This window comes from Hemicordylus capensis, chromosome 2 (genome assembly GCF_027244095.1).
Source record: "Hemicordylus capensis ecotype Gifberg chromosome 2, rHemCap1.1.pri, whole genome shotgun sequence".
Lineage (NCBI taxonomy): Eukaryota > Metazoa > Chordata > Lepidosauria > Squamata > Cordylidae > Hemicordylus > Hemicordylus capensis.
Window position 1 is genome coordinate 225,352,782 of NC_069658.1, and position 23,635 is coordinate 225,376,416.

The 23,635-nt window shown below is 51.1% G+C and overlaps 1 protein-coding gene across 11 annotated transcripts; it reads right to left on the reverse strand.

Annotated features, from left to right (window-relative positions):
- Positions 1–7,747: 7,747 nt before the first annotated feature.
- Positions 7,748–23,233, reverse strand: BRD2 (bromodomain containing 2). 11 transcript variants are annotated; one of them, XM_053296896.1, is made up of 12 exons: positions 22,774–23,233; positions 16,611–16,911; positions 15,295–15,432; positions 14,962–15,103; positions 14,499–14,716; positions 13,791–14,165; positions 12,067–12,195; positions 11,730–11,972; positions 11,366–11,568; positions 10,849–11,162; positions 8,779–8,901; positions 7,748–8,660 (listed from the first exon to the last, which is right to left on the reverse strand). In XM_053296896.1, the coding sequence occupies exons 1-12, from the start codon at positions 22,776–22,778 to the stop codon at positions 8,530–8,532; spliced, it is 2,322 nt and encodes a 773-aa protein (XP_053152871.1). In that variant the 5' UTR covers positions 22,779–23,233; the 3' UTR covers positions 7,748–8,529. The 11 variants fall into 11 exon arrangements, with proteins under 11 accessions (XP_053152871.1, XP_053152877.1, XP_053152873.1 ...); XM_053296902.1 differs by lacking the exon at positions 16,611–16,911 and adding an exon at positions 15,871–15,966 and having other exon boundaries at positions 22,774–23,232; XM_053296898.1 differs by lacking the exon at positions 22,774–23,233 and adding an exon at positions 22,419–22,597.
- Positions 23,234–23,635: the final 402 nt, after the last annotated feature.

The following is a 23,635-nucleotide window of genomic DNA, read 5'->3' on the forward strand; positions in this document are numbered from 1 at the left end:
GATGCTGGCATATTGTTTCCACTGTTATCAGCTTCCTATGTGTTTATTTTAACTTTTTCTTTTTCTTTTTTAAACAAATCTTTTTTTTTTTTAAATTAACTCTCACCTGGCTAAAATGTTATGCTCTAAGGTGGCAAACCAATTTTAGGATCAATCAAGCAAACAGTATAAAGAGCAACAGCAGACAGAAACATGGACATGAGAAGGGCTGTGAGGAAGAGATGGAGAGAAAAAAGTCATGAGCTTATTTTATTTTATATATGTCTCAGATTCTATAAATATATTGCGGGGGGGCTGTCATTTTAATGCTCTTTTTATTTGATGGTTAGGGCATTCTGAGTTGTTCGCAACTTGCTTTTATTGTATTTTGTGCCTATTTGTGGTTTGAGCCACTTTGGGGCTTTTATCTGGGAAACATGGTACAGAAATAAAGAAACCCAAAGCACCCCAAAATGGGATGCTGAATCTGTAAGTACTGCAGCACCAAACACCAATCTTATATTGCTGCTGCTCGATATAGGTGCTTCCCATAATCTAGGGAACACACCAGTGGGGATTTGAACCGACAACCTCTGGCTTACTAGTCAAGTCATTTCCCCACTGCACCATTAGGTGGTTTCTCCTCCATACCCCTGGGGCCCCCCAAATCCTCTGTAGCCTGTCCTGGGTGGTGTGGTCACCATGCCAAACCAGCAGCTTGTGCTGCACCGGCAGCTGAGTGTGATTGCGCCCTGTGCTGTGTGCTTTAGAGACCGAGTGGGGAGTGGAGAAAGAAATATGTGGGATGGGAATATGTTCAGTTGCGGGTTGAAATGTTTCTGCTACTGCATATTTGCACAAACATACCTGTTTTATATTCTTACATTCTTATGAGTTCAGTTGCTGTTTTTGCACTCAAGAACCCGTGTTAAAAATACTGTGTTTGTCATGGATGGATGGATGGATGTGTGTGGGTGTATTAGGGGTGTGTGTGTGTACATACACACATGGATAGATAGAGACTGAGATAGAGACAGAGATAGATGATGCTTAACCTGCAGGGGGGCTGGCTCCAGTGGTGATGGGGAGCTTCCGAATGCCATTAGGTCCAGGCTCCAAAATTACCTAAGTGCATCTCTGGCAGGAGGTCTTCCCCTACTCTGTGCAGGTGCCTCCGCTGCTGCACTTCCTTTCTGAAAGAGGTCATGGGCGAGGGATGCCAACAGGGCATGATGTTGATGCACTCATGATGCACTTGCTTTTTGCCCAGTCAGCGTGGGTAGTCTGCTTTCTCTTACAGATGCTTTCTTGCATGTGGCTTTCAATTTGGGCGGTGGGGGGTGGTGGTTTTTGAGATATTTCTAAGAGAAACTGAAATCCAGATCAGTCACAGGTCCCCTGTCCTGCCTGTATGCAGCAGCAGAGAACAGCATGCAAGGAAATTGATTCAACCCTGTGGAATGCATGCTTGGTTCTGGTGCAGACATAGAAAGCTGCTCTATGGAAGCTGACCACTAGTCCATCTAGCTCAAGATTGTCTACACTGACTGGCAGTAGCTCTTCAAGGTTTCGGGCAGGAGGAGAGCTGGACTTGTAGTGGCAAGCAGGAACTGTCCCCTTTGCTAAGCAGGGTCCACCCTGGTTTACATTTGAAGGGAGACTCCATGTGTGAGCACTGTAATGTATTTCCCTTAGGGGATGAGGCCACTCTGGGAAGAGCATGCATCTATCTATCTATCTATCTATCCATCCATCCATCCATCCATCCATCCATCCATCCGCCCGCCCGCCCACTCACCCGCCTGCCTGCCTGCCTGCAGAAGGTTCCAAGTTCCCTCCCTGGCAGAATTTCCAAGACAAGGCTGACAGAGATTCCTGCCTGCAGCCTTGGAGAAACCACGGCCAGTCTGTGTAGACAATCCTGAGCTAGATGGACCAAGGGTCTGACTCGGCAGAAGGCAGCTGCCTATGTTCCTAATGTGGCAGAGTGTTCAGAGCAGGGCTGCTGGACTACACGTTGTAGACTACAACACCCATCTTCCCCAGCCACAAGTGACCAAGAGTCAGGGATGATGGGCGTCCAGCAACAGCAGGCAGGTTAGTGTTGTGGACCCTTGGGTTAGTGCGCCAGACCGGGGCCATGGAGACTGGCCTCCCAACCCGCATTCAACCACAGCCAACCTCAGCTTCAGGAGACTGGAGGATTCACCGTGTTAACTCCATGACTGCTTTTCAGGAGAGACTTCTGACCTTGGAGTGGTGGGCACAAGATGTACATTCTCCAGTCACTTGATAAACTTGGACATGTTCTATGTTTGTATGATTTGGGGGATGATCTGCCTTTCTTGATGGATCTATGTGAATAGTTGCTACAGTACAGAGCTCAATAAATTGAGAATTACCCCCCCACCAAAAAAAAAAAATCCCCATTTCCCATTCGCATGGGCTGAAGCAGCAAGACAAGGTTAGAGTGCAGGTGGAGAAAGACTTGACTTGAATCCAACAGATTACAGGACAGAGCGCATATGAAGATCTATGCTCAGGCAATATGTGCAGCAAAGCAGTTCTTTTCTGTGTGCATTGCATCTGCAAGATCACGTCCAGCAGAGTTGTCTACAGTTGTGAGAGAACTAGGACATACCCCTTCTCCCTTGAATCCGAATTTAGTGCCATTGGTGACTCACTGTGACACCTTTATTAATTTTTTTGCAGATAAAATCTCTATGATTCGAGCCAAACTGGATTTCACGGTTCATGCAGAGCCTGTTATGGAGACGTACAGCAACATCTCCTGTATGGTGAGGTTGGATCAGTTTCAGTTTGTGACTCCTGAGGAAGTGGACAAGCTTGGAGAAGTTCGCCTTACCACCTGTTCTCTTGCCCCTTGCCCTACATGGCTCATACAATCTAGCAAGGAAATTATTGGAGAGGGTTCTGGTATCATCCGTGCCCCTTTTAGGGCAGGTTGCCACCTTGTCTTAAGGAGGCAATTGTTAGACCAATTTTGAAGAAACCTGCACTGGGCTGGATGAGAAAGAACAAACTGAAGTTGAATCCAAACAAGATGGAGGTATTCATTGTGGGAGGACAGGATGTGGTTTAGATCTGCCTTTTCTGGATGGGGTTACACTAAAGATCAGGTATGTAGCCTGGGAGTACTTCTGGACCCAAAACACTCCATGATATTTCAGGTTGAGAAGTGCTTTTTAGAAGCTTCGGCTGATACGCCAGCTACGTCAATTCCTTGAGGCAAATGACAAAATAGTGGTGCACATGCTAGTAACATCCAGGCTTGACCCAGGCACTCTGCATCGGGCTGCCTTTGTGCATAGTTCGGAAACTGCAACTGGTGCAGAATGCAGTAGCCGCCCGGTTTAGAATACAGGAGGGGTTGACCATTGCCATCTCCCGCACAGTGTGAGATGATGCCTTTCAGCATCTTCCTATATCACTGCTGCCCAATATAGGTGTTTTCCATAGTCTGGGAAACATACCAACGGGGATTCAAACTGGTAACCTCCAGTTTGCTAGTCAAGTCATTTCCTTACTGCGCCATTAGGTGGCTAGACTATATGACTCCTATTTAAAAAGAACAGCACTGGCTGCCAATTAGTTTCCAGGCAAAATGCAAAGTGCTGGTTATTTACCTATAAACCCATGACTATCTGGAGCCCAGGGTATTCAAGAGAGCATCTTCTTCCTCATGAACCCATCACCTAGTAAGATCATCACGGGAGGTCTGGTTGCAGCTGCCACTGGTTCACTTGGTGGCAACCCCAAACCAGGGGTTGTTCTGTGCTCTGAAGCACATTCCCAAACAAAATCAGAATCTCCCCATTTCTGGTTATTTTTAATATAACTTTTATCAAAAATACCTGTTCCATCAGGATTTTAGCTTATGATGTTTTAAAGTTTTATTTTTGGTCATTTTAATCTCTTTAATGATTTTTAGGTTTTAGTTGCTGTTTAAATTGTAAACCACCCTGAGATTTTAACACACACACACAGATGCAGCACTAAAGAAAAAAAGAATTCAGGTCACAAGGTGACTTTTGGCTAGTTGGTAATCTCTAATTCACACGGCTATAGCAGGGGGAGGGGGAATCACATACACTGAGGAACTGTAGCATATACATAGAAAAACAAATACCTAGACCATGAATGTATATATGGTTTATATACATAGACCATGTCTCGTCATCTATTGAAGAATCAGGTTCACAGTTTGAGTGTGTCTGTGGCTGCCAGAGTCTTTCAGCAGCTAGGCTGAAAACAGATAGACTGGCCATAGGAATCCATGCCCTGGGAACCCCAGGGTTCAATGACTGCAATATATTGCACATGGAACTACCCTTGAAGACGTCTGGAGCACATAAATTGCTTCAAAATGCAGCTGCCAGATTGCAAAATGGGACTGGCTGTATGCAAGGACATCTCACCCCAGTGCTTAATCCGCTGTGCTGGTTAAGGCAGCATGGTGCAGTGGTTAGAGACGTGCTGGACTAGGACTGGGAAGCGGAGTTCAAATCCCTGTTCAGCCATGAGACTCATGGGGTGACTCTGGGCCCGTCACTGGATGACTGCCCCACGCACCTCATGAGATTGTTGTGAGGACAAATATAACCATGTTTCATAACACAACACTGGGCTTCTTGGAAGAAGAGTGGGATATAAATAATACATTCAGGGCACAATTTAAGTTACTGCTCGTGACTTCCTTCAGTGGCTTGAGACTTGGCGAGCTGAAGGGCTACCTTCTCCCCCGCCCCCGAGCCTGCTTAGCCACTCCCCTCTTCAAGGGCCCTTCTTCATATCCCTCCATTGCCTGAGGTCAAGTAGCTTATCTGGGGTCAGTGGTACCCCATCGAACACCTTTGCTGGAGGAACTTTGTTTGCACCAGTCTGTCTTTTTGGTGCCAAAGATGCCTTATCCAGCAGGCCCAAAAGCTACTTTTTGTGCTTCTACTAGCTTATGTTGCCTGGCAATAGTGGCTACTTGTTTTTAATGTTGTTTTTAGAATATATTTTTTTTAAATAAATTAAGTTGTTGTTACATTTTTTTATTTTTAACTGTTTTAATTTTTTATCTTCTTGTAAACCACCCAGAGACTTTAAATTTTGGGCAGTATAAATATGTCAAATAAAATAAATAATAAAAACTGGGAGATTTTATGACTGGTGGTTTATTAATTCCCCACAACCCACCCGCCAGAACCAAAAACCTTAGCTATCAGTACCTCCTCAGGAGACAAAACAAGAGAGTCAGCGTTGTGTAGTGGTTAGAGTTCAAATCCCCATTCAGCCATGAAACTAGCTGGGTGACTCTGGGCCAGTCACTTTCTCTCAGCCTAACCTACTTCACAGGGTGGTTGTGAAAGAGAAACTCAAGTGTGTAGTACACCGCTCTGGGCTCCTTGGACGAAGAGCAGGATATAAAATGTAACAACAACAACAACAACAACAACAACAAATGCTCCTGGTTACTTTTGGCAACGTCTCCACCCCCAGAGAAGGAAAAAAGGCAACACTGCTCCCCTCCAGCATGAGGTGTTCTCATGCCTTCTTTATCGCTGCCCCCAAATGATTAGGGCAGTGATAATTATTTACCAAGTGTGGGCCACTTTGGCAAACACCCTCAAGGCCAGCAGCCCCTTTCCCAGAGTGGCCAGCCCAATGCTTTGAGAAACACACAGGTAAGGCTTGCCAGAGCCCTGCCCCCCCCCCGCATTTGACAGCAGGATGCCTCTGAACTTCAGCTACCTGCTGACCGACAGGACACCCAATGCCGCCGCCATCACCCCCCCACACCATTTCATGTATGCTTCACTCTCTTACACTACACTAGTACCATGACTCTGCCCCATCCTTCACATACAACCCTCTAGGTCTGTGGTCATCGGTCCGTTCCATCAGGTGAGGCAACCTTTGACACCTGTTTTCAAACTACAGTACCCATCATCCCCAACCAGTCAATTGTGGGTTGGGGATGATGTGTGCTGTAGTTCAACAGCTGTAATATCAAACTCTGTCCAGTAGTGGTGAGAAAAACTATTTTCTTTCTTCTCCCCGGGATCCACAGCTGATCGGTTTCATGGGGGATTCCCAACTTCTTGCAAGTGAGGGAAAAAGGCTTTCATAACTGAACCTCTTTCACAACACATTCCTCCCCACCACAACCTTTATTCTAAATGTTTTAGCTGTTGGGGGCTCTCCCTTACCCCTGTATAAGGAGAGTTCTGGCATTTGGGTTGCCCTTTCCCAGCTGTACACTGTCCTGCAATGAAATGTTGTGGGTCACCCCAACGGTGACAACTACAAGGGCATTTTTCATGGAGTTATCCCATGCTTGAACATGGATTCCTTTTACATTTTCTACACCCTTTCTTCTCTTTATGCTTTTGTTAAGTGACATCCTAGAGCTTAATTATAGGCAACTGCACAGGCCTCTAGATTAGCTAAGGAAAGCAAGATCCCTGTTCAAGCAAGATCTCTCCATCCACTGGATGCAGCAGCCAATTAGATAACCATGCCCAGCACATGGACATGTCCTCTGCCAAGCGTAGCCCCTCAAGATGACAAGTAGCTACTAAGCAGAATCAGCCTGGGTCATCAAGGCTCCTAACGCCAACAGGCTCTTGTACTGCTTTACAGGAATGGAGCCATCAACTATACAGAGGTTTGCCCATATGAACCCGAGGGGAAAGGGGCTTGAGGGAAATGGAGAGGGGCCTGGCCAGACTGGGAGGCCTGATCCAAGGTGCGCTGCCACATTTAACACCACTTCCATGGAAAAAAACCTGCCTTGCTGTGCATCTTGCACTCTTGGGCTCAGCAAAAAAAAATAAAGGGTTTATTTGTTAGGATTTATTAAAGGGTTGTTGGGTGCAGTAGACATGATGGGAACACAAAATTGTAGATGTTAGGGGGAGTCCCTCCTAGTACATACAGCCCCACTTAAAATTCATTGCTCTTGTCTTGATGTGGGTGGGGGGAGCCTAAAGCTGTTCACGGATGCACTCCTCTGCTGCCAGAGAAACAAGGAACTTCAGTACTGAGGAGGACTAACTGAAGTTCAGTTAGAACTGAGGAGGAAAGAGTGGGGGAAGAAGAGAACAGCCTGCTTCTGGAAGACACCAGCCCCAGAGGAGCTCTAGTGGGTCAGAGAAAACAAGAGCTTGCATCCATCAGATGCTGGACGGAACACCTAATCTACTCTGGGTTTCGCCAAGGGTCCGCTGGGTCCTGCACCCTATTGCCAAAAGGCCATCCAGACACTACCAAAGGGAGGTTACAGTAGGGCATGAAGTCGATAGGCCACTGTGGTCAATAACCACAGAACCCCCAAGGTCAGAAGCAGCACTCCTCTGGAGTACCAGAGGCTCCAAAACAAGCTGATTTTCATGTGTAAGAAGTGGCCCCCTGCAGTCTACTGGAGAGCACAGGGGTACTAAGTGGAAATGAAACCCCTGCAAGATCTCGTGGTCTTCTGTCCATGGACCTCCCATCTGACCTTCTAAAACAGGGGTTCCCAACCTGTGGTACTCCAGATGTTGCAATAAATTGTAGCTGGGGGTGATGGGAGCTGTAGTTCAGCAACATCACAGTGCCACACAAACACACCCCAGCCCTAGATTAGCAAGCAGCAGCTATAGAAAGGCAGGGCTCTCAGGAAGAGCTCTACAGAATTTACCGCCTCAATCATTTATTGCCCTTTCCAGGTGCTACAAGCCACCCCCTCCTTTCTTCTCCCCAAACCACTTAAGCCACATCAGTCTGCATAATGTTTTATTTACATGTCAAATAACCAGAAGGGTTAACATACAGCAAGATGAAACAGCCCTAGAAGATGGACAGGGGTGGGGGGGGGGAAATAAGAGGAAGAGTAGAAAAAAACAAAACATGTATACAGTTCAAACATAAAAAAACTCGAGGGCCCCCCCGCCCCTCGCAACCTCCCTCGAGGGGTGAAGAGCATGCTGCCTCTCGCTTCTGCCCAGACACAGTTCACAGCTGCACTCACGCCAGATCCCAGGGAAACTCACCAATGGGGGGAAATTTAAAATAAATAAAAGAACTTCAACCGGCGAGAAGGCGGAAGAGGCAACTCTTCCCCTGCCAGAGTCTCGTCTCTGCTCAGGGCTCTGTCCGAGCATCTGGGGCACACACCCCACGGCAGTCCCTCTGGGGAGGGAGCCTCACAAACCAAACTTGCTAAATGCTTTTTATAAAAACCACAAGTTTTTTTTTTCCTTTTTTGATTCAACCAAAACAGTAAAACCACTGCCCCACCCCCTGGCTGAGGCAAACTGTACAGAGCCAGGGTGCCCCACCCCATGCCACAGCACAAACACAGCAGGGCCAGCTCTTGGCCCACGGTCCGAAGGAGGGAACAGGGAAGCTGGCCGCCAGCCCCCTCCCTGTGCCTAGCTGGGGAGGGAGGGGGGAGTCCCTCGTGCACTCGTCGTCTCCAGTTCTGGTCCTGCAGAACCTCTTCTGCACACACTTCCCGCCCGTGGCCTGCCCAGTCTGCTCTTGCCCACACCAGTCCGCCTAGCTCGAGTCGGAGTCGCTTGTGTCGGAGGACGAGGAGGAGGAGCTGGAGCTGCTCGAGTCGGAGCTGGAGCTACTGGCGCTCAGGCGGGAGACGGCCACCTGCTGGGCAGATTCCGGCTTCTCGTTGGCTGCACGGGAGGGAAAGGAGGAGCAAGGGTTAGAGCAGAGACCGCTGGGAGGGCAGAACCCACGCATACTACCAGGGGTGGCCAGTTCAACATGAAATGCTGGCTGGGAGTGACTCACCTTTCTTGGGGGGCTTCTTGGCTGAATTCAGCTGCCCACTGACATCCTGCAAGCGCTTCTCCAGCTCCCGCTTTTTCTCCAAGGCCAGCTCCTCCTTCGTCTTGCCCACCGGCTTCTTTAGGGCTGCAAGAGAGGAAAACCCATTTTAGTCTGCTCAGACCCCTCATTCCCCTTCCCACCTTGTTCAATGATCTCCTCCCAACAAAGACATTTTAATGTTCACGTTTTTATCCTGATCTTTCTCCAAAGAAACCTAGTGCAGTGTACATGGTTATATTTATCCTCACAAAAACCTTGTGAGGTAGGTTAGGCTGAGAGAGAAGCGACAGGCCCAGAAACACTCAGCCCTGTTTCATGGCTGAAGGCAGATATTTGAATTTGGGTCTCTCTAATCCAAAGTTCTCATTTATCATATTTATATATTGCCTTATACGTGTATCCCCCTAGGCAATGTTTACATTTATAACCACTATACACACACTGGCTCTTTTCCTCAGTGATGTCCACCCATTTTCACTGGGAAAAGGAGGCCTGTCTGCTGTCTAGCAATACCACACGATCAAGCTCTCCAAAGCCCTTTTTTCAGGAGCTAGACAGGACTGGAACTGGGAGGTGCCTGCTCCCAGTGCACCATGGGACACGGATTTGCATTCAGCCCTGTCTATTGGGAGCAACTGGTCTGCACAACCCATCTTAAAGGAATACCCTCCTACATGGAGGCAGAACTGTACTTTCTCACACCCTTCCCACTACCACTAATGCTGCATTCCAACCTTTCAGCGCCATCCTCAACTGCCAAGGCCTTCAAAAAGGCACAAGGGAATTGCCCACCTGAGCAACCTGAAGTTCTGCTAAAGCACAGAATGAGGCAGTGTAACACACACAGTACAGGTTCTCCTGTATGTCCACTTTCATACTTTAAAAAAATGAAATTTCTAGCCACAATTTAACTGATGCTTGACAAGGTCTGGACAGCACCACCTGAACCTGTAGTCCTCTCAAAATGTAGTAAGATGGGGGCCAAGTAAGATTCCCACAGAGCTCCTCAAGCCTACATTCTTCCTTGTCGCTCTTCATGCTTAACAGTGCCAGGATTATGGAACCCAAAACTTACTACTGGCTGGAGAACACAGCTGTTGCAGAGCTCAGAGAGGCAAAACTGGGGCCTTGAGGAAGCTCCTCCTACTCTGCTGAGGTCCTAGCTCAATTCTGATTGGCCCTGTCTAGGAGCAAATGAGGCAGTGCAACCCTTTCTTCTGAATGCACTCCTTCAACTGCTGGAGCATGAAGTGGAGTAATACACAACCTAAAGATTATGCATCAAGACTGCCCATGTCAAAGATGGGACAAGCTTAAAAGAACAGGGTAAGGAGGAGCTGCATGGAGTTGCCACCATCCCAAGGAGGAACCTTTCACATACGCTTGTGCCCCCCCCCCACCCCGGCTATGCAGTTCAAGAAGAGAGCATTGGACTGACCAAAGAGGAGGAAAGGTAGTCCTGTGGTAGTAAGCATAAACTGTCTACTTTGCTAAGCAGGGTTCACACTAGTTTGCATTTGGATGGGTGACTACAGGAGAGTGCTAGCTCAGTGCAAGAGCATCTGCTTTTATGCAGAAGATCCCAGGTTCACTCTCTGGTAGCATCTCCAGGTAGGGCTGAAAGAGACTCCTGCCTGAAACCATGGAGAGCTGCTGCTGAGCTAGAAGGACCAATGGTCTGACTTATTCAGGATAAGACAGCTTCCTACGTTCCTAAAGGACAAAGCCTCTGGGGACACAACCAAATGGTATCCAAGGGAACAGGAAGCCCCACCCCATTACCCATATCCCGGGCCACCCACCCCAAGGAACAAAGACAGAAGAGAAGCTTGTGGGGTGTTTGGAATCACCTACTCTGCCAAGAAGTCCACCCCCCACCCATGTAAACTCTCTTTCTCTACATGGCAGGTGCAAGAGCCTCCACCCGCATATCAATTCTCTGCCTCCACAAGAAGCTGCCAAACACTTTCCACCGAGGTGCCTCCTGCTACAGTCAGCGTGCCTGATGGGACCCCTCCTCCCCACACTCACTCTCACTGTAGGGCTTGCGAGGCTTTTTGCGTAGGCATGACAGCACGTAGCGCTCCAGCTCCCGCAACGTGGAGGGCTTGAGGGTTTCAAAGTCAATCTCAATCTCTTCCGGGTTGGAGTCGCGTAGGGAGGGCTCCCGCGACTGGATGATGTGTACCACGCGGCCCAACTTCTCCCCCGGCAGCTTGTTGATGTCGAGGCTGAGCTGGCGCTTCTCGTCGTAGGTCATGGGCTTGCTCTCCTCCTCCTCCTCCGAGTCGTACAGCATGGGGGCTGGGGGAGGCAAGGCCTTCACGCTGGCCTTCTTGGAGTTCCTAGGGAGGAAAGCAACAACAAGGACATGCTCAGCACACTCCAACCCCCTCTCTTGCTCAGGAGTCCCTGCTACAGGACTGAGCAGCAGCTGTCAGACTAGCTTGGCTTGTTCACACAAGGACTTCGCCATGGTCGGTCCGCCGGGGAAAGAGAGTCATCAGCCAGCTGGAACACACAACCCCCAGCCCAACCCCCCACTCACTTGCTGCTGCCGCCGCTGCCGCCAGCTGCCTTCTTTGACTTTTTGAGCTGGACCTGGTGAGCCCGGGGCTCCTCGTCGCCCCCTTTGACTTTGCGCTTCTCCAATTTCTTTTTCTTCTTCTTCTCCTTCTTGTCGCGTTTCTTCTTGGGCTTGGAGACTGGTCCCTGGGAAAGTGCGGCAAGCTGCTCATGCACGGCCCGCAGCTAGAGAAAGAATGGGGAGAGAAGACATTTTGAGAGGTATGGCAGGGAGGGGACAGAGACAACTTCCTGGAACCCTCTGCTGTGCCTACAAACACACAAACAAGGGGTGGAGCCAGCAAAGCCACCGCCCAGCAATCCCCCCCCCCGGGCCATCAACTCACCTGTTCCTGAAGCTCAGCTAGCCGGTTGGCCCGCTCCTCTTCAGAGTCTGAGCTTTCCTCGCTGTCTGATGAGCTCTCGCTGCTGCTCTCGTCTTCGTCCCCCTCCTCATCGTCCTCGTCGTCGCTGGAAGACTCGTCTGTGGAGGACTTCATCAGGAGCCCTGGCTGTGGGAGTGATGTGGAGGGGGGGTGGATGTCTATGGGTTCATCTGGCATCTTGGCATAGCTGAACTCGAAGACATCCTGCGAGAGGGCAAAGAATCTAGACCTGCTACTGTGGCACTGGGGGTGGGGGAAGTGGGTGGCTCACTGCCGGCTGCTCTCCCTTACAGCTCACCTGCAGTTTACGAGCCATGGCCACCACATCGTGGTCAGGGGGATTGTACTTGTAACAGTTGGAGAACATCAGCCGCACATCGGAAGCAAACTCCTGTGCATCCCGGTAATCCCGGTTCTCCATCTTGCGCTGCATTCAGAGGCACGAGCAGGAGGGGGGAGAAAGAGTGGAGACCATAGGATCAGTCTCTGGGAGGGAGGAAGTCACTGAAACCAGAGTTAGGGCCTCCAACAGCAAAGCTACAGCACCAGTCTTTGAGAACCCAGACAACTCTTTAGCTCTCATGATCGCACAAAGGAGCTTATATGTGAAGAGACAGACGATGCTAAAGCATCCGGATGTGATCATACGCCGCTATTGCTCCTGTTCAAATCCCTCCTTCCACTCTTGCCAGATCCTGCTTCATCAGCAGCTTTACTGTCACACCATTTCCCCAGAAACTAAGCTTTCTCATGCACCAGCCTGACCTTTCCCTACCTCCCCCGCCTGCCCTAACCACAAAGCCCTCTGGGGCAAAGATTACATCACTTCCATGCTCTGTATTGCTGGAGAGGACACCCTACTATTTGATAGCACAGGTGGCCTCCTTTAAAAAATAGGGCATTATGACTTACAATACAGAGTGCTCCCACAATCCACACAAAGCACAAGTCTTTATAATCTAGGCAATTCGTCAGTCTAAAAATGACCACATATCCCAATTAACACTAAACTATTAAAAATTCAAGAAAACTAAGAGTCACTAAATCCTTTTAAATGGGAGAACAATTGGAGGTGCAAATAAGACAGCTGCTGCTAGTTTGCCATATTGGCTCCACCCACTACAGAGTGCGTCTTATTTATCATCTAATTTATATCTGAGCAGATATAGCCTATTTGCCATAGCCTGTATGGCCAACACATCTGTCAGCTCCTCTTAAACAAGTCAGGGAAGAGCATGCTCTACTTCAGCTCTAACCCAGGGCAAATGCAGTTTGCTTAAACTGTCCCATTAAACATGTCCCAACTGTCAGTCATGTAGTAGCAGGAAGACAGACAGCCTCCTCTTCTCCATTCAGTTAGGATGGGTCAGGAAGACATCATCTCATCTGAACCAGCTCAGAGTTAAAGATGCATCTCATACAATAAACTTGCAAACCAAGCCATTTTGGTCTACTCATTTGTAAAAAGATAAGAGCATACCAAGGTTTTAACGGAAGTCCACACTACTAGGGTTACTAGCAACACTGTTCCCTCTAAGGCACGTGCATGCGCGCACGCTCACAAGTTTTCTGAGGTCCACTAGGTTAGTTTTCGATCCCGCTCAGGATGAATTAGGAAGGGTCCACTCTGAATGCATGTGCGCACATGCTGCCTTGATACAGGCGCCCAGAACAAAACTCATCCCACACAGAAATGAAAAAAAATTTAGAGGGACCACTGACTGGCAATACGCCCTGACCTCAGGGTTCACAGCCAAACTCCATCTCCATTGCCCTGTCCATTCATTCCTTTCACTCACTTGCCTATTGTTCCCTTTGGCATCTCTCTCCAAGGACCAAGAAAAAAAATTCCCTGGACCCTAAAGCCAGTGTTGCCAATCTGCTGCTCTCAGGCTTGTCTTCCAACACAGCCTCTCAAGAGGCCACTTCAGCAGCTCGAGAGAACCGTCAAGGAGGGCCAGCCCACTGTGGTCTGCCACCAGGGGCTTCCTTATAGACCACCTTGGGGCTGCACAGGCATACCTTGATGGTGCTGAGGTCCATGGGATGCTTGATGATCTCATGGTAGTCATGGAGACCCAGAGCGGAGGCATCGACTGGCTTGTAGAAGGGCCAGGCGTAGGCAGCGTGCTTCTTGGACACCAGCTCCTTGAGGATGCCGTTGCAGTACTTGAGTTGCTCAGAGAGCTTGCCCCTCTTGGACGTCTGGTGCTGCTGCGAGTCAGGCAGGTCTTTGCGGGGCGGCTTGATGGGGCGCCCACTCTCCCGCCGGGCGGGGATCTTGGCTGCCTTGACTTCCAGCAGGGCGGCTGAGGGAGAAGACTCTCCACCACTGGTGGCAATGATGGCGGTCGGTGTGGGGGTCGTAGTGTCTGCTTTCCGCTTGACGCCCTTCTTCTGTGGGGGAGGACAAAGGCAAGGCTTGTGAGCTTCCAATAGGGAAAGGAGAATGGAGCTTTGTACTTACCTGAAGAGTCCATTCTCGACAACCCACTGTCAGATACACTCCGTTTGCCTGCTGGAGAATGTACCCATGCTGGGAAAGAGGTCCCCTTTCACCAGAGCGGCAGGGAAAGAGGTCCCCAGCCTTTCAAGCCAGGGCAAAGGTTTTGAGGGAGGAGAAGAGCATGCTAACCAGGCAAACCCACAAGAAAATCAGACTACCCCACAGAATGGCACACCATCTCCCTCCTGCACAGAGCTCCCACCAACAAGCTTGCATGAGCTCACCTTGGCTACAGGCTGCGTGGGGGCCGGCACCGCAAGTACTGGCTGGGAGGCGGCAGTGGAGTGCAGCGGCTTGAGGAGAGGCGTGGAGATCACTGATGGGTGAGGGATATTGACGACTGTGGTGGGGATGTCTGTGCTTGTTGGGAAGAGCTGAGTGTGGGACACTGAAGAAATGGCCGGCACTTGCTGGGCAGCTGCACTGGCTGCTGCGAGGAGTGCTGGGAGACAGGAGAAGCACTTATCAACACAGGAAACCCCAAGAGGTCTCATCGCTGGCAATGGCCTCCTTCCTCACCATACATACCAAGACGACAATTGGAGACACAGCAAACAAGCAACTAGGCGGGCCTCCCTGACCTCCCAAAGCCCATCTCTACAAAGAGACCCCTCCCCCTCCAAAGTCTTGCTTCTCAACTCCATTCATTCTCGTTGTGTCTCTTGCTATACTGTGCTCTACAGTTACCTGCTGCCCGGGAGGCCCCCTTCTTGTGGCTGTTCTTGGCCACAGTGATCACAATCTCCTGCTCCTCCTGAGGCATCTGGGCCACCTTCTGCAGGAAGATCTTCTCGAGGGTTTGGGCCATCAGCACAATGTCATCAGTGGGCTGCCAGTAGAGAAAGCACCATCATCAAGGCAAGAAAGAGTGGGTGAGTTCACTGTGCTACAGCCATCACACTGGTGGGTCCCCATCCCTAAGGAGCTATTCCACACATGGCTCTTCCCACTGCACCCTCACTCTGAAGCAGTCCACCAGCCTCTATGGCACTTTAAGCCTGTTCCCTGCGTCAGACTGACCTTATTGTAGATGTAGCAATTGGTGAACATGGTGTTGAAGTCCTGCATGCACTCAGCCGAGCTCCAGTAGTAGTTGTTTTCCAATCTTCGCTTGATGGTGCCCATGTCCATCGGCTGTTTGATGATCTTGTGGTAGTCCTGCAGGGGGAAGCGGTAGAGAAACACACAAAGCTATGCAGTCAGACACATCGCGGACTGTAGACATGCACCAGCCCCACGTGCCAACCCACAAAGCACAGCACACACCACCATGCCAAGCACGGACCTACTCCACACCCAAGACAATGTCCCACATCTAAGGGCTCCTGCCATGACAGTGGTGGAGAATGCTATGTTCTAAGGCTCCTAAGCAGCTCTTGATACATGGGAACGCAACTAAGGCAATACTGCTAAGCTTACAAAGGAAGGAACACAGGTCCTACTCTTTCCTTCCGAGTATCAAGATCCTACAATGCAAGGAATCCCCTAAAGGACCATCACACCAAGCAGATCTATCCTGCCTCAGAAATACAGTCATAGCACCCCCAACTGTGCATGAAAGAAGCTAGGCAAGCGTAGACCTAGATGGATTTTTACCTCTGGGCTTTAACTCCTTAGGTGCCACAGGCGCTCAGGGGCTGGCCTTTAATTTGGGGGTCACTTGATGTCTTCTACAAAGTCATGGATGGGAATCTGCAAAACGCATTCAGGGCACAAAACATTAGATTGGGGGGGCGGCGTGGTAGCGCAAAAGCGGCTGCATAGTCTCATCCATACTTTTGTAGGGGCCATCAGGGAGCGTCAGGGTCCCCTCCACCCCTGGACAGACCATGAGCCTCACACAAGGTGGAGGGGAACCAAACACAGCTGAGCTACTAATACAGGCTGACCAAAACAGATGAGAGACCTGGGCCAAGCACGGGCAGACTGCAAAAAACAATCTGGGGGCAGGAACAAAACAGGCATGGTCTTGCCAAATCCAAAAGTAGTCACAGGCAGGGCTTCAACACTTTTGAGGCACCAAAGAATAAAGAAGCAATGATCCTGAACAAGAAAAACCTTGGCCTGCCAGTTGGAGGGGATGCATGGACCCCCGGTCAAAAAGTGTCCCTCCCCCAGTCAAAAAGTGTCCCTCCCCCTTGTGCAACATTAACCTGGAAGCATTCTAAAAGTCTGCCTCAGCACCACCACATGCAACAGAAACATAGATCCCTTCCTACCCACCCCATGAGCTAATAACTACAGCAACGGGAGTGCCATAACCGACCTTCTGCCTTCTAGTACCCATCCCTCCCTCCCCAGTCTACAACATAATGAAGGAGGAAGGGCCTCATTACCGGAAGACCAAGCTTGACAGCATCCACAGGCTGACGGAAGGGCCAGGCAAACTGGTGCTTCCAGAGGGCTTTCATCACCACTTTGTGGAGGTACTGCAGCTGATTGGTGACCCTGCCTGGCTTCTTGGGGTTGGAGACCTCTGGAGGAGGTGGGTTGGCTTGGGCCAGCTGAAGAGCTGGGACAGAAGCCATGGTGGGGCTCTCAAAGCCCTCGTAGAGGAGTGATGGCTTGCGGATCCGCTTCCCTGGTGTGGACTCCAACGCCAGGCCCACGAGACCCACATTGCCCTCCCCAAGGATCCTGCAAGACAAGGACAGAGAGGCCATTAAGGAGGAGCCGGGGTCTACCTTATGTCCATGTTGCAAGACCAGGAATGGCTCTTGCCAGCTGCAAACTCCACCTCCACACCAGCAATTGCAACATGAAGAGCACCTGGGGTCTTGCCCATCCTGACCCAAAACAACACACCCTTCACCTATTGGCTAGGTGTACCGGAGAAACGCATCCTATGGTAGCCAGAGGGAAGTAACCACTGTGCAACAAGCTTCAAATTATAGCTATGCCAGGTCTAGATCCATGCCTCTCCCCAGCTACAAGGGATAGGACTCTTGGGAAATGCCAAACGCCAGTTAATTGCTGAGCCATCTGCACCCACTTCTGCGTACCTCAGCATGCTGACATTTCCCAGCTTGCAACATTACACTTGCTACAGGAGACCTGTGGGGGCAACACATCACAGAAGCTGTATCTCTCCCAGGACCCCCTCACAATTTCTGTCAGAGAAAACACATCGGGACATAGTGGAAACAGTCACATGATGGCATATAGGATGAAAAGGGCCCAGTACACCATTGGCTGCACAAATCAATACAAACGGCAGCCATACGGAAACAAAATGAATGGCTGAATTGGTCTCCCTGCTCTGGATCCAGCATTGGAAGGCTAGAGCAAGATGTGCTTTGAGGCAGGAATGCACAATTTGTGCATCTGGCTCCACACCCAAAGAGAGAGTTAGAATATATCTGGAATACAAATCCCAGCTCCAGGACTAGGGTGTTTCAGATTCAAGAAAAGCACGTTTCATATACAAGGGCGTGTTGGTGTGTACCAACAGAAACAGGAACCCCCTCCCAAAACCCAAAACTGTGTCTATTAGAACCATATTCACTACCATCACTACAATGGTCACAAACAGTGCCCTGTTTGTGAACATACTCAGCAAAGAAGCTTTGTAGTATTATTTAATATTTTTTTAACATTTATATCCCACTCAGCCCCGAAAGTTCCCAGTTGCCTGCTCTCAAGGCAGCACACAACCCTGTTCAAAATAGGTGCCCACCCAGAGATCCTCGAAGTGTGAGATGCAATGGTGTCCTTTCAGACATCGAAGGAGAATGCAAAGCAAGGGAAGGAGAACCCCGGGGAGCGCTAAAATCCCTTTAAAGCAAGGCAGGGGGCCGACAGTAAAGGTTGCTAAGCAATCCCGATGTCAAACACCCAACCAGGAAGGAGGAATCGCGCCCCCACCTCCTCCTCCCAGTCATCACGTGACACACACTGCCTTCCAGGTACGCCTCGCTCAGAGACCCCCGTCTCCCCCTCTTTTCTTTGAAGCTCCCCTCCCTCCCAAAAAGGCCAAACCAAGCAGAGGCACCCACTCGCCGCCGCTCCTCCCCTCCGTCCCCCGCCCCTCTGCAGGCGGCGCACTCGCCATTACGTACTTGCCGTTGGGGTTCACGTTCTGCAACATGCCTGCAGGAACAGCACCAGCTCCCGGGGGCCCGGCTCTCTCCCGGGACGGTCCCGCTCCAGCCGCCGGCGCCTCCGTGGCCTCGGGGAACCCCCCCACTTTGCTTGAGTAGCTTGGCTTCGCGGGGGAAGAAAGCAAGGCCTCCCTCAGGGGCGCATTCCCTCCCCTGCGCGGGAGGGCCGGACCTGAAAGGCTTTTATTGCCAATCACTGCATGGCGGGGTTGGGGACAGGGGTCCGGCCTGTTCTTCCTCCGGCCGAGGCCGCTCTCGCGGCGGAGGAATTAGAATAAAAATCTATTAAAATGGCGGCTTTTCAGATGAAGGAGGGCAATGTTGGAGCCCCTCTTGCAAGCCCCCAGGGAGTTCCGACTTCGCAGAGATGCCAGCAATATAGGGCTATCCGGTCTCCTCGGAGCCTGCCGCGTCCGGAGGCACCGGTCGCCGAGCGAATCGTCGCAGTCTGAGAGGCGGATGCCAGTGGATTGTACTGGGATTACTGGTCGCACTCCACCTTTGCTCTCTTGGGGTGGGCTGGCTGGGCGGGGGAAATAGCCGCTACGGAAGCCGGGAGGAGGATCCGCCGAACTGGTGGCTACAACGATGGCCGGTGATTGGGGGCCGCCCGGCGAGGATGGCTCTGGATTGATTCCGCCCACCCCTTTCTCGCACTCGCGCGCTCGCTCCTTCGCTTAGGCCAGGATCCTTCCTCCGCTCCAGCGAAATGGCGCCTCTCGGCCTGCCCCTGGCCGCCCTTATATAGACGCTAGCTCCCTTCCGATTGGCTGGAAGAGGCGCTGACATCACCATCTCACCCAAGAACGCCCCTTCGAGAGCTCGGCAGAACCCCCTGGGCGGAGAGTACAGAGACACAGCCCAGCAATTGGGCGATGCGACTATCAATCACTCGGCCCCTATCCACCTCCTGTTGTGTTGTTCTGACAATCCAACCCCGAAAGCGAACCTGTGCATTGGACAGGCCTGCCATTCGTTGCCTCCTGATTGGCCATTCTGTCACGTGGGGGCGGGGCGACGGTTGGGAAGCAGCCGTTGGTTGTTGTGGTTCTCCGCTCACCGCGGGGGGAAGGGAGGAGGAGAGGAGGGAAGCGCCATTTTGTGGCAGTGAAAAAACAGGGTGCGGAGCCGGTGAACAATGAGCGGCAGCCTCTCTTAAGAAAACAAAACAACACGCAGTTCCTAACTCTCCCCCCAACACGCCCAACAAGCGCCGGATACACTGAGGAAAACTTTGTAGGGAAAACGAGGCAAAAACTCAGAATTTCTGGTTCCCGCCAAAACGTGCGCCGACCTTAGAAGATGCACAAAAGATTCCTCGTCTTAGCGAGGCCGGATAACGCCCCCCCCCGCCCGCCCGCATTCAATAAAGAAAGGGTGGAAACGTGAAGTCAGAAAAGTAAACCTCGCCCTAAAACTATCGAATGAACCCTATCACAAAAAGGTTATCGACCCAGCCCACCCGCCTCCACTCTCCGGTGGACACAATACCCTCCTTGTCAACCCCCATAACAAGTGGCATGAAGACCATCTTTAACAAGATCCCTACTCCTGGTGAGAAGGAAGAAACACCAGCTAGTCACAAACAATAAAGGAAGCTGCCCCAAAAATCCTGTCGGAAAAGTCCATTGAACACTCTCATAACTCTCAAATGTTTCCTCCCCTTCAGGGGTTCACAAGATTTTCTCTCTCGAATTCCTGAGACCCTTCCAAAAGAAAACTTCAGTCTTCCTATGAGGAGAAAGCTGGTCTCCTTGGCTCAGGCGAAAGGCCCTGGCTCACACCAAGAGCACCATAATGCAGAATACAACCAACCCTCCAAGTCAAACAGAAAGTAACCCTCCAGCCCTCTTGCGCAGGCAGCTGCCTCCATCTTCCTCCCCCCACCCCCTACACGTCACCCCACACAGTATTTGCACATCAGCTGCCCTGCAAAAACTTCACTCTTTGAGGCAAACGGCACTGCCACCAATATCCCACAGCCATGCCAAGTCAGTGGACCCGCCAAACACTGTGGCTCATCCAAGACCATCCTAGAAGCCAAGAGCCCACACATTTGTGGGAGAACTCCCACTCACGTCAACCCCTGTGCCCCACACCGGCATTGCTACCAATGCCTTGCACTCTGTGTTCCTCTTTCACGCTAACACTGCAACAAACATCCCTCCATCAAATTGTGGCAGAAGACATGTCCCCGCACCTTGCCACACTCGGGTTAAGCCACCCACTGGAATCTGTGGCCTTCAAAACCCCAGGATTGAAGTTCAAACATAGGTGCCAACATGCCTGGAAGTCCAGATGTAAAGAACTGAAGCTGTCTTATCAATGCTGGAGCAGCCTGACCAACACATATCTTCCTAACTAGCCCAAGTTGGGGAGCCCATGGCACATGCAGCCTGTCATCTTTCCCAACATAGCTTTGGCTTCCCTGAGCAAAGGGCTGGTTTCTCCTCCCCTCCTCAGCAGCAGGGGACCAGGCCTCCTCTTGATGGCATGAACCTTCACCCCTCCTCTGACAAGCACAGCTTCAACAAAACATCTTGGCCCTGGAAATTTGGATCCAAGACGGGAGCTATAGTGGGGTCTGGCTTCATGTTTCACTATGCCTGTCCGTTGCCAGGCAGTAGCCATGTTGGGAACCTCCTCCCAGTCCCTCTTCAACAGAGGTGAGCTTCTGGCTTCCTCTCCAGAGGGCGTGGAAAAGGGGCCAGTGACGGGGTTAATTCTGGGGGTATGTCCCAAGATGGCTTTTTACCCCTTCCGCCTCCCTCGAGATGGAGTCTCTGCAACCTCAGTGCTTAGTCAAAGGGAGAGCCTTGCAACCAGCACCAACCCCACTGGCAGAGCAGACTCTCTTTCCTCCCCTCTCCTCCACCCCAAAAGGATTTCCTAAATAAAAAATAGTCTGCATCTCCCCCTTCACCAACATAGCTGGATTATTCTGGAAAACAGGACTATCCTGTGGGATTAGTCACATCCTGGCACCATGAGGCCACTTTTCTGAAAGAAGATCTGTCTGTCAACAAGGGGGCACCATGCAGAGTCAGAGGGGTGGGGAGGGGAACAAAGATCCCCCCCCCACCTTTCAGAGGTGAAGGAAGCCTCCAGGTGCTCCAAAGCACAGGGCATGGTGTGCGCTACTTGGTCTCCACCCTGCTTGCCTCTCTGCCGCAGCCATTTTGTGCACACACTTCTTGTGCATAGAAGGGCTCTCACCCAGCTACCGCCATCTCCCTTACCCAAAGTGGCCTCCCAGAAAAACATGAACTGGAAATAAACTTGGAGGAGGAGGAGTGGAAAGGCAGAAAGGGAGAATCGGCCCCCCGTGTCCCAATTCCTTGCTGATTAAGGTCTGGCCGCTCTGCCCAGCCTCCACTCAGCTCCAAGGCCTGCGGCCTCATGCAGCAATGACACAGCAGTTTCAATGCATCCATATTGGAAGGGCGGGGGAGAAAAGGAAAAACCTAGGAACATCTTTTCCCCCGAGAAACACCTTTCCACCCCAAATAGAACCCCCTTTCTCTCTCTCTTTCTCTCCTCAGTTCTTATCCAAGACATTCAAGGATCTTCCACACCTAGTAAACGGAGGCTCCAACATTAAGGTCACACACACCCCTCACTCAACACCCTCCACTCAACACTCCCGTCGCCTACAGATATAAGGAATAGGCTCTTTGTTTAGGTCAAGCAAGATTTTGCAAGCTTTTCTATAAAGACCCTAGTAGGAAAAACGAGGGGTAGAATTTTGGAAGAGTGGTTGGGGATCAAAGAAGCTCAAGGTCAAACAAAGACACTGGCCCCAGATGAAGCCCAGACCTTGGGGTATGGGGCATTTTCCACTACTTGCACGGCTGCCCTTTTCTCCCCCACCCCCACAAGCTTCGCTTGCAAAATACATCCCCCATTACTTCCCCTTTAAATACTGCGCAGTTCATCCCCCCCACAACACATTCCAAGCCTCCCCCGCAAATTAAGCTAGGCAAATAAATGTACCCAGCCCCAAATTAATGAAAAATACAGAGCCAACCAGCAAGTTCAATTTACCCCAATTCCTAGAAGACATTTTCAAAAACTGCTTCTGCATCAGGGTAGCTTTAAAGGAGACCAGGATGTGCCACAAGAGAGAAGTGGGGGGACGACTCTCCCCCCACTTTGGAAGACGCCCCTCCTCCCCCCAACAAAAAATGGGGGTCCCACTGTCAGGTGCCACGTGACAGCCAACTTCTCCCTATATGCAAGGCTGCTGGCCCTTTAAACAAAAACCACCCGTCCTCGCTATTCATTGGGCGAAAAACAATCAGGAGGCGGGAAGAGTTGCTTGATTGACAGCTCTTTCTCCCCACACCGCATACACGCGGCTTCGCCCTCTGGAAGGGTCACGTGCTACGAAAGGACTCACCCCATTGGCTGCCAGGAGGAGAAAGAGGGGGTAGCGACCGTGGTAGCCCCGATCCGAAGGATCCCATCACGACAAATTCCGAGGCAGAAGCCAAATTTAGGCCGCAAAGCGAAAAGGAAAAAAAAAAGCACACACCTTGGTTAAAAAAAATTAAAAAATCCCAACCGCCGCCACAGCAGCCATCATGGCCGAGCGGGAAACCAAGAGGTGTCCACGTCACCACGATCTTATTGGGTGCCCGACATCACGTGACGCATCCTGCCGTCGCCCCCCCCCCCGCAGGCCTGGATCATTTCTTCACCGGGGGCGACGCTGCCTCCCGTACCCCAAGGAATATCCGTCCGCGGAGTCGGCGGGGTGGAGGAATAGGATAGGGGAAGAGAGCAACCCCCTCCCCCGCCGAGGTCTCGCTTGGGGGGCAAAGTCAGCATGGCTCCCGCGACGCCCGGAAAGGGCTACTGCGCATGCGCCCGGTACGGGCGGGGAGACGAAGCGGCGCGTGCGCGCTGTGCGTTTGTTGCAGTCGCTGAACTGGTGGTGACTGTGCGTGTGTGCTCGCCTCCCTCCCTCCCTTGGAATGGTGCAATGCCCTGCAAGGGGAGGGAGAGCACGCACGCACGCACGGCTGGCCCTGCTCGTGCTAAGAAGCAGCAGCAAAGCATTGGCGCCAGGGCTCATTCTCCGAAGATAGCGTTTGTCAAAATAAAAATGCAGAAAGCCTCTAGGCGTATGCCTCTCCCATCTAGAAATAGATCATAGTAGAGAGATGAGACCTGGGGATGTGTACACTGCCTCGTTAAAGCACTGTCACTGTACACTCTGATTTGCATAAGATTTTTCTTAGCACAGAATCAGGATTTCA

Bases quoted from the DNA above. Each gene is read 5' to 3' on its own strand.
- BRD2 (XM_053296894.1), bottom strand. From the start codon at position 18,361: ATGTTGCAGAACGTGAACCCCAACGGCAA. The intron at 15,104-15,294 runs GTCAGTCTGACG...CTCTACTGGCAG, and splicing joins ATTGCTACATCTACAATAAG to CCCACTGATGACATTGTGCT. The intron at 14,717-14,961 runs GTAACTGTAGAG...CCTGTCTCCCAG, and splicing joins GGGGGCCTCCCGGGCAGCAG to CACTCCTCGCAGCAGCCAGT.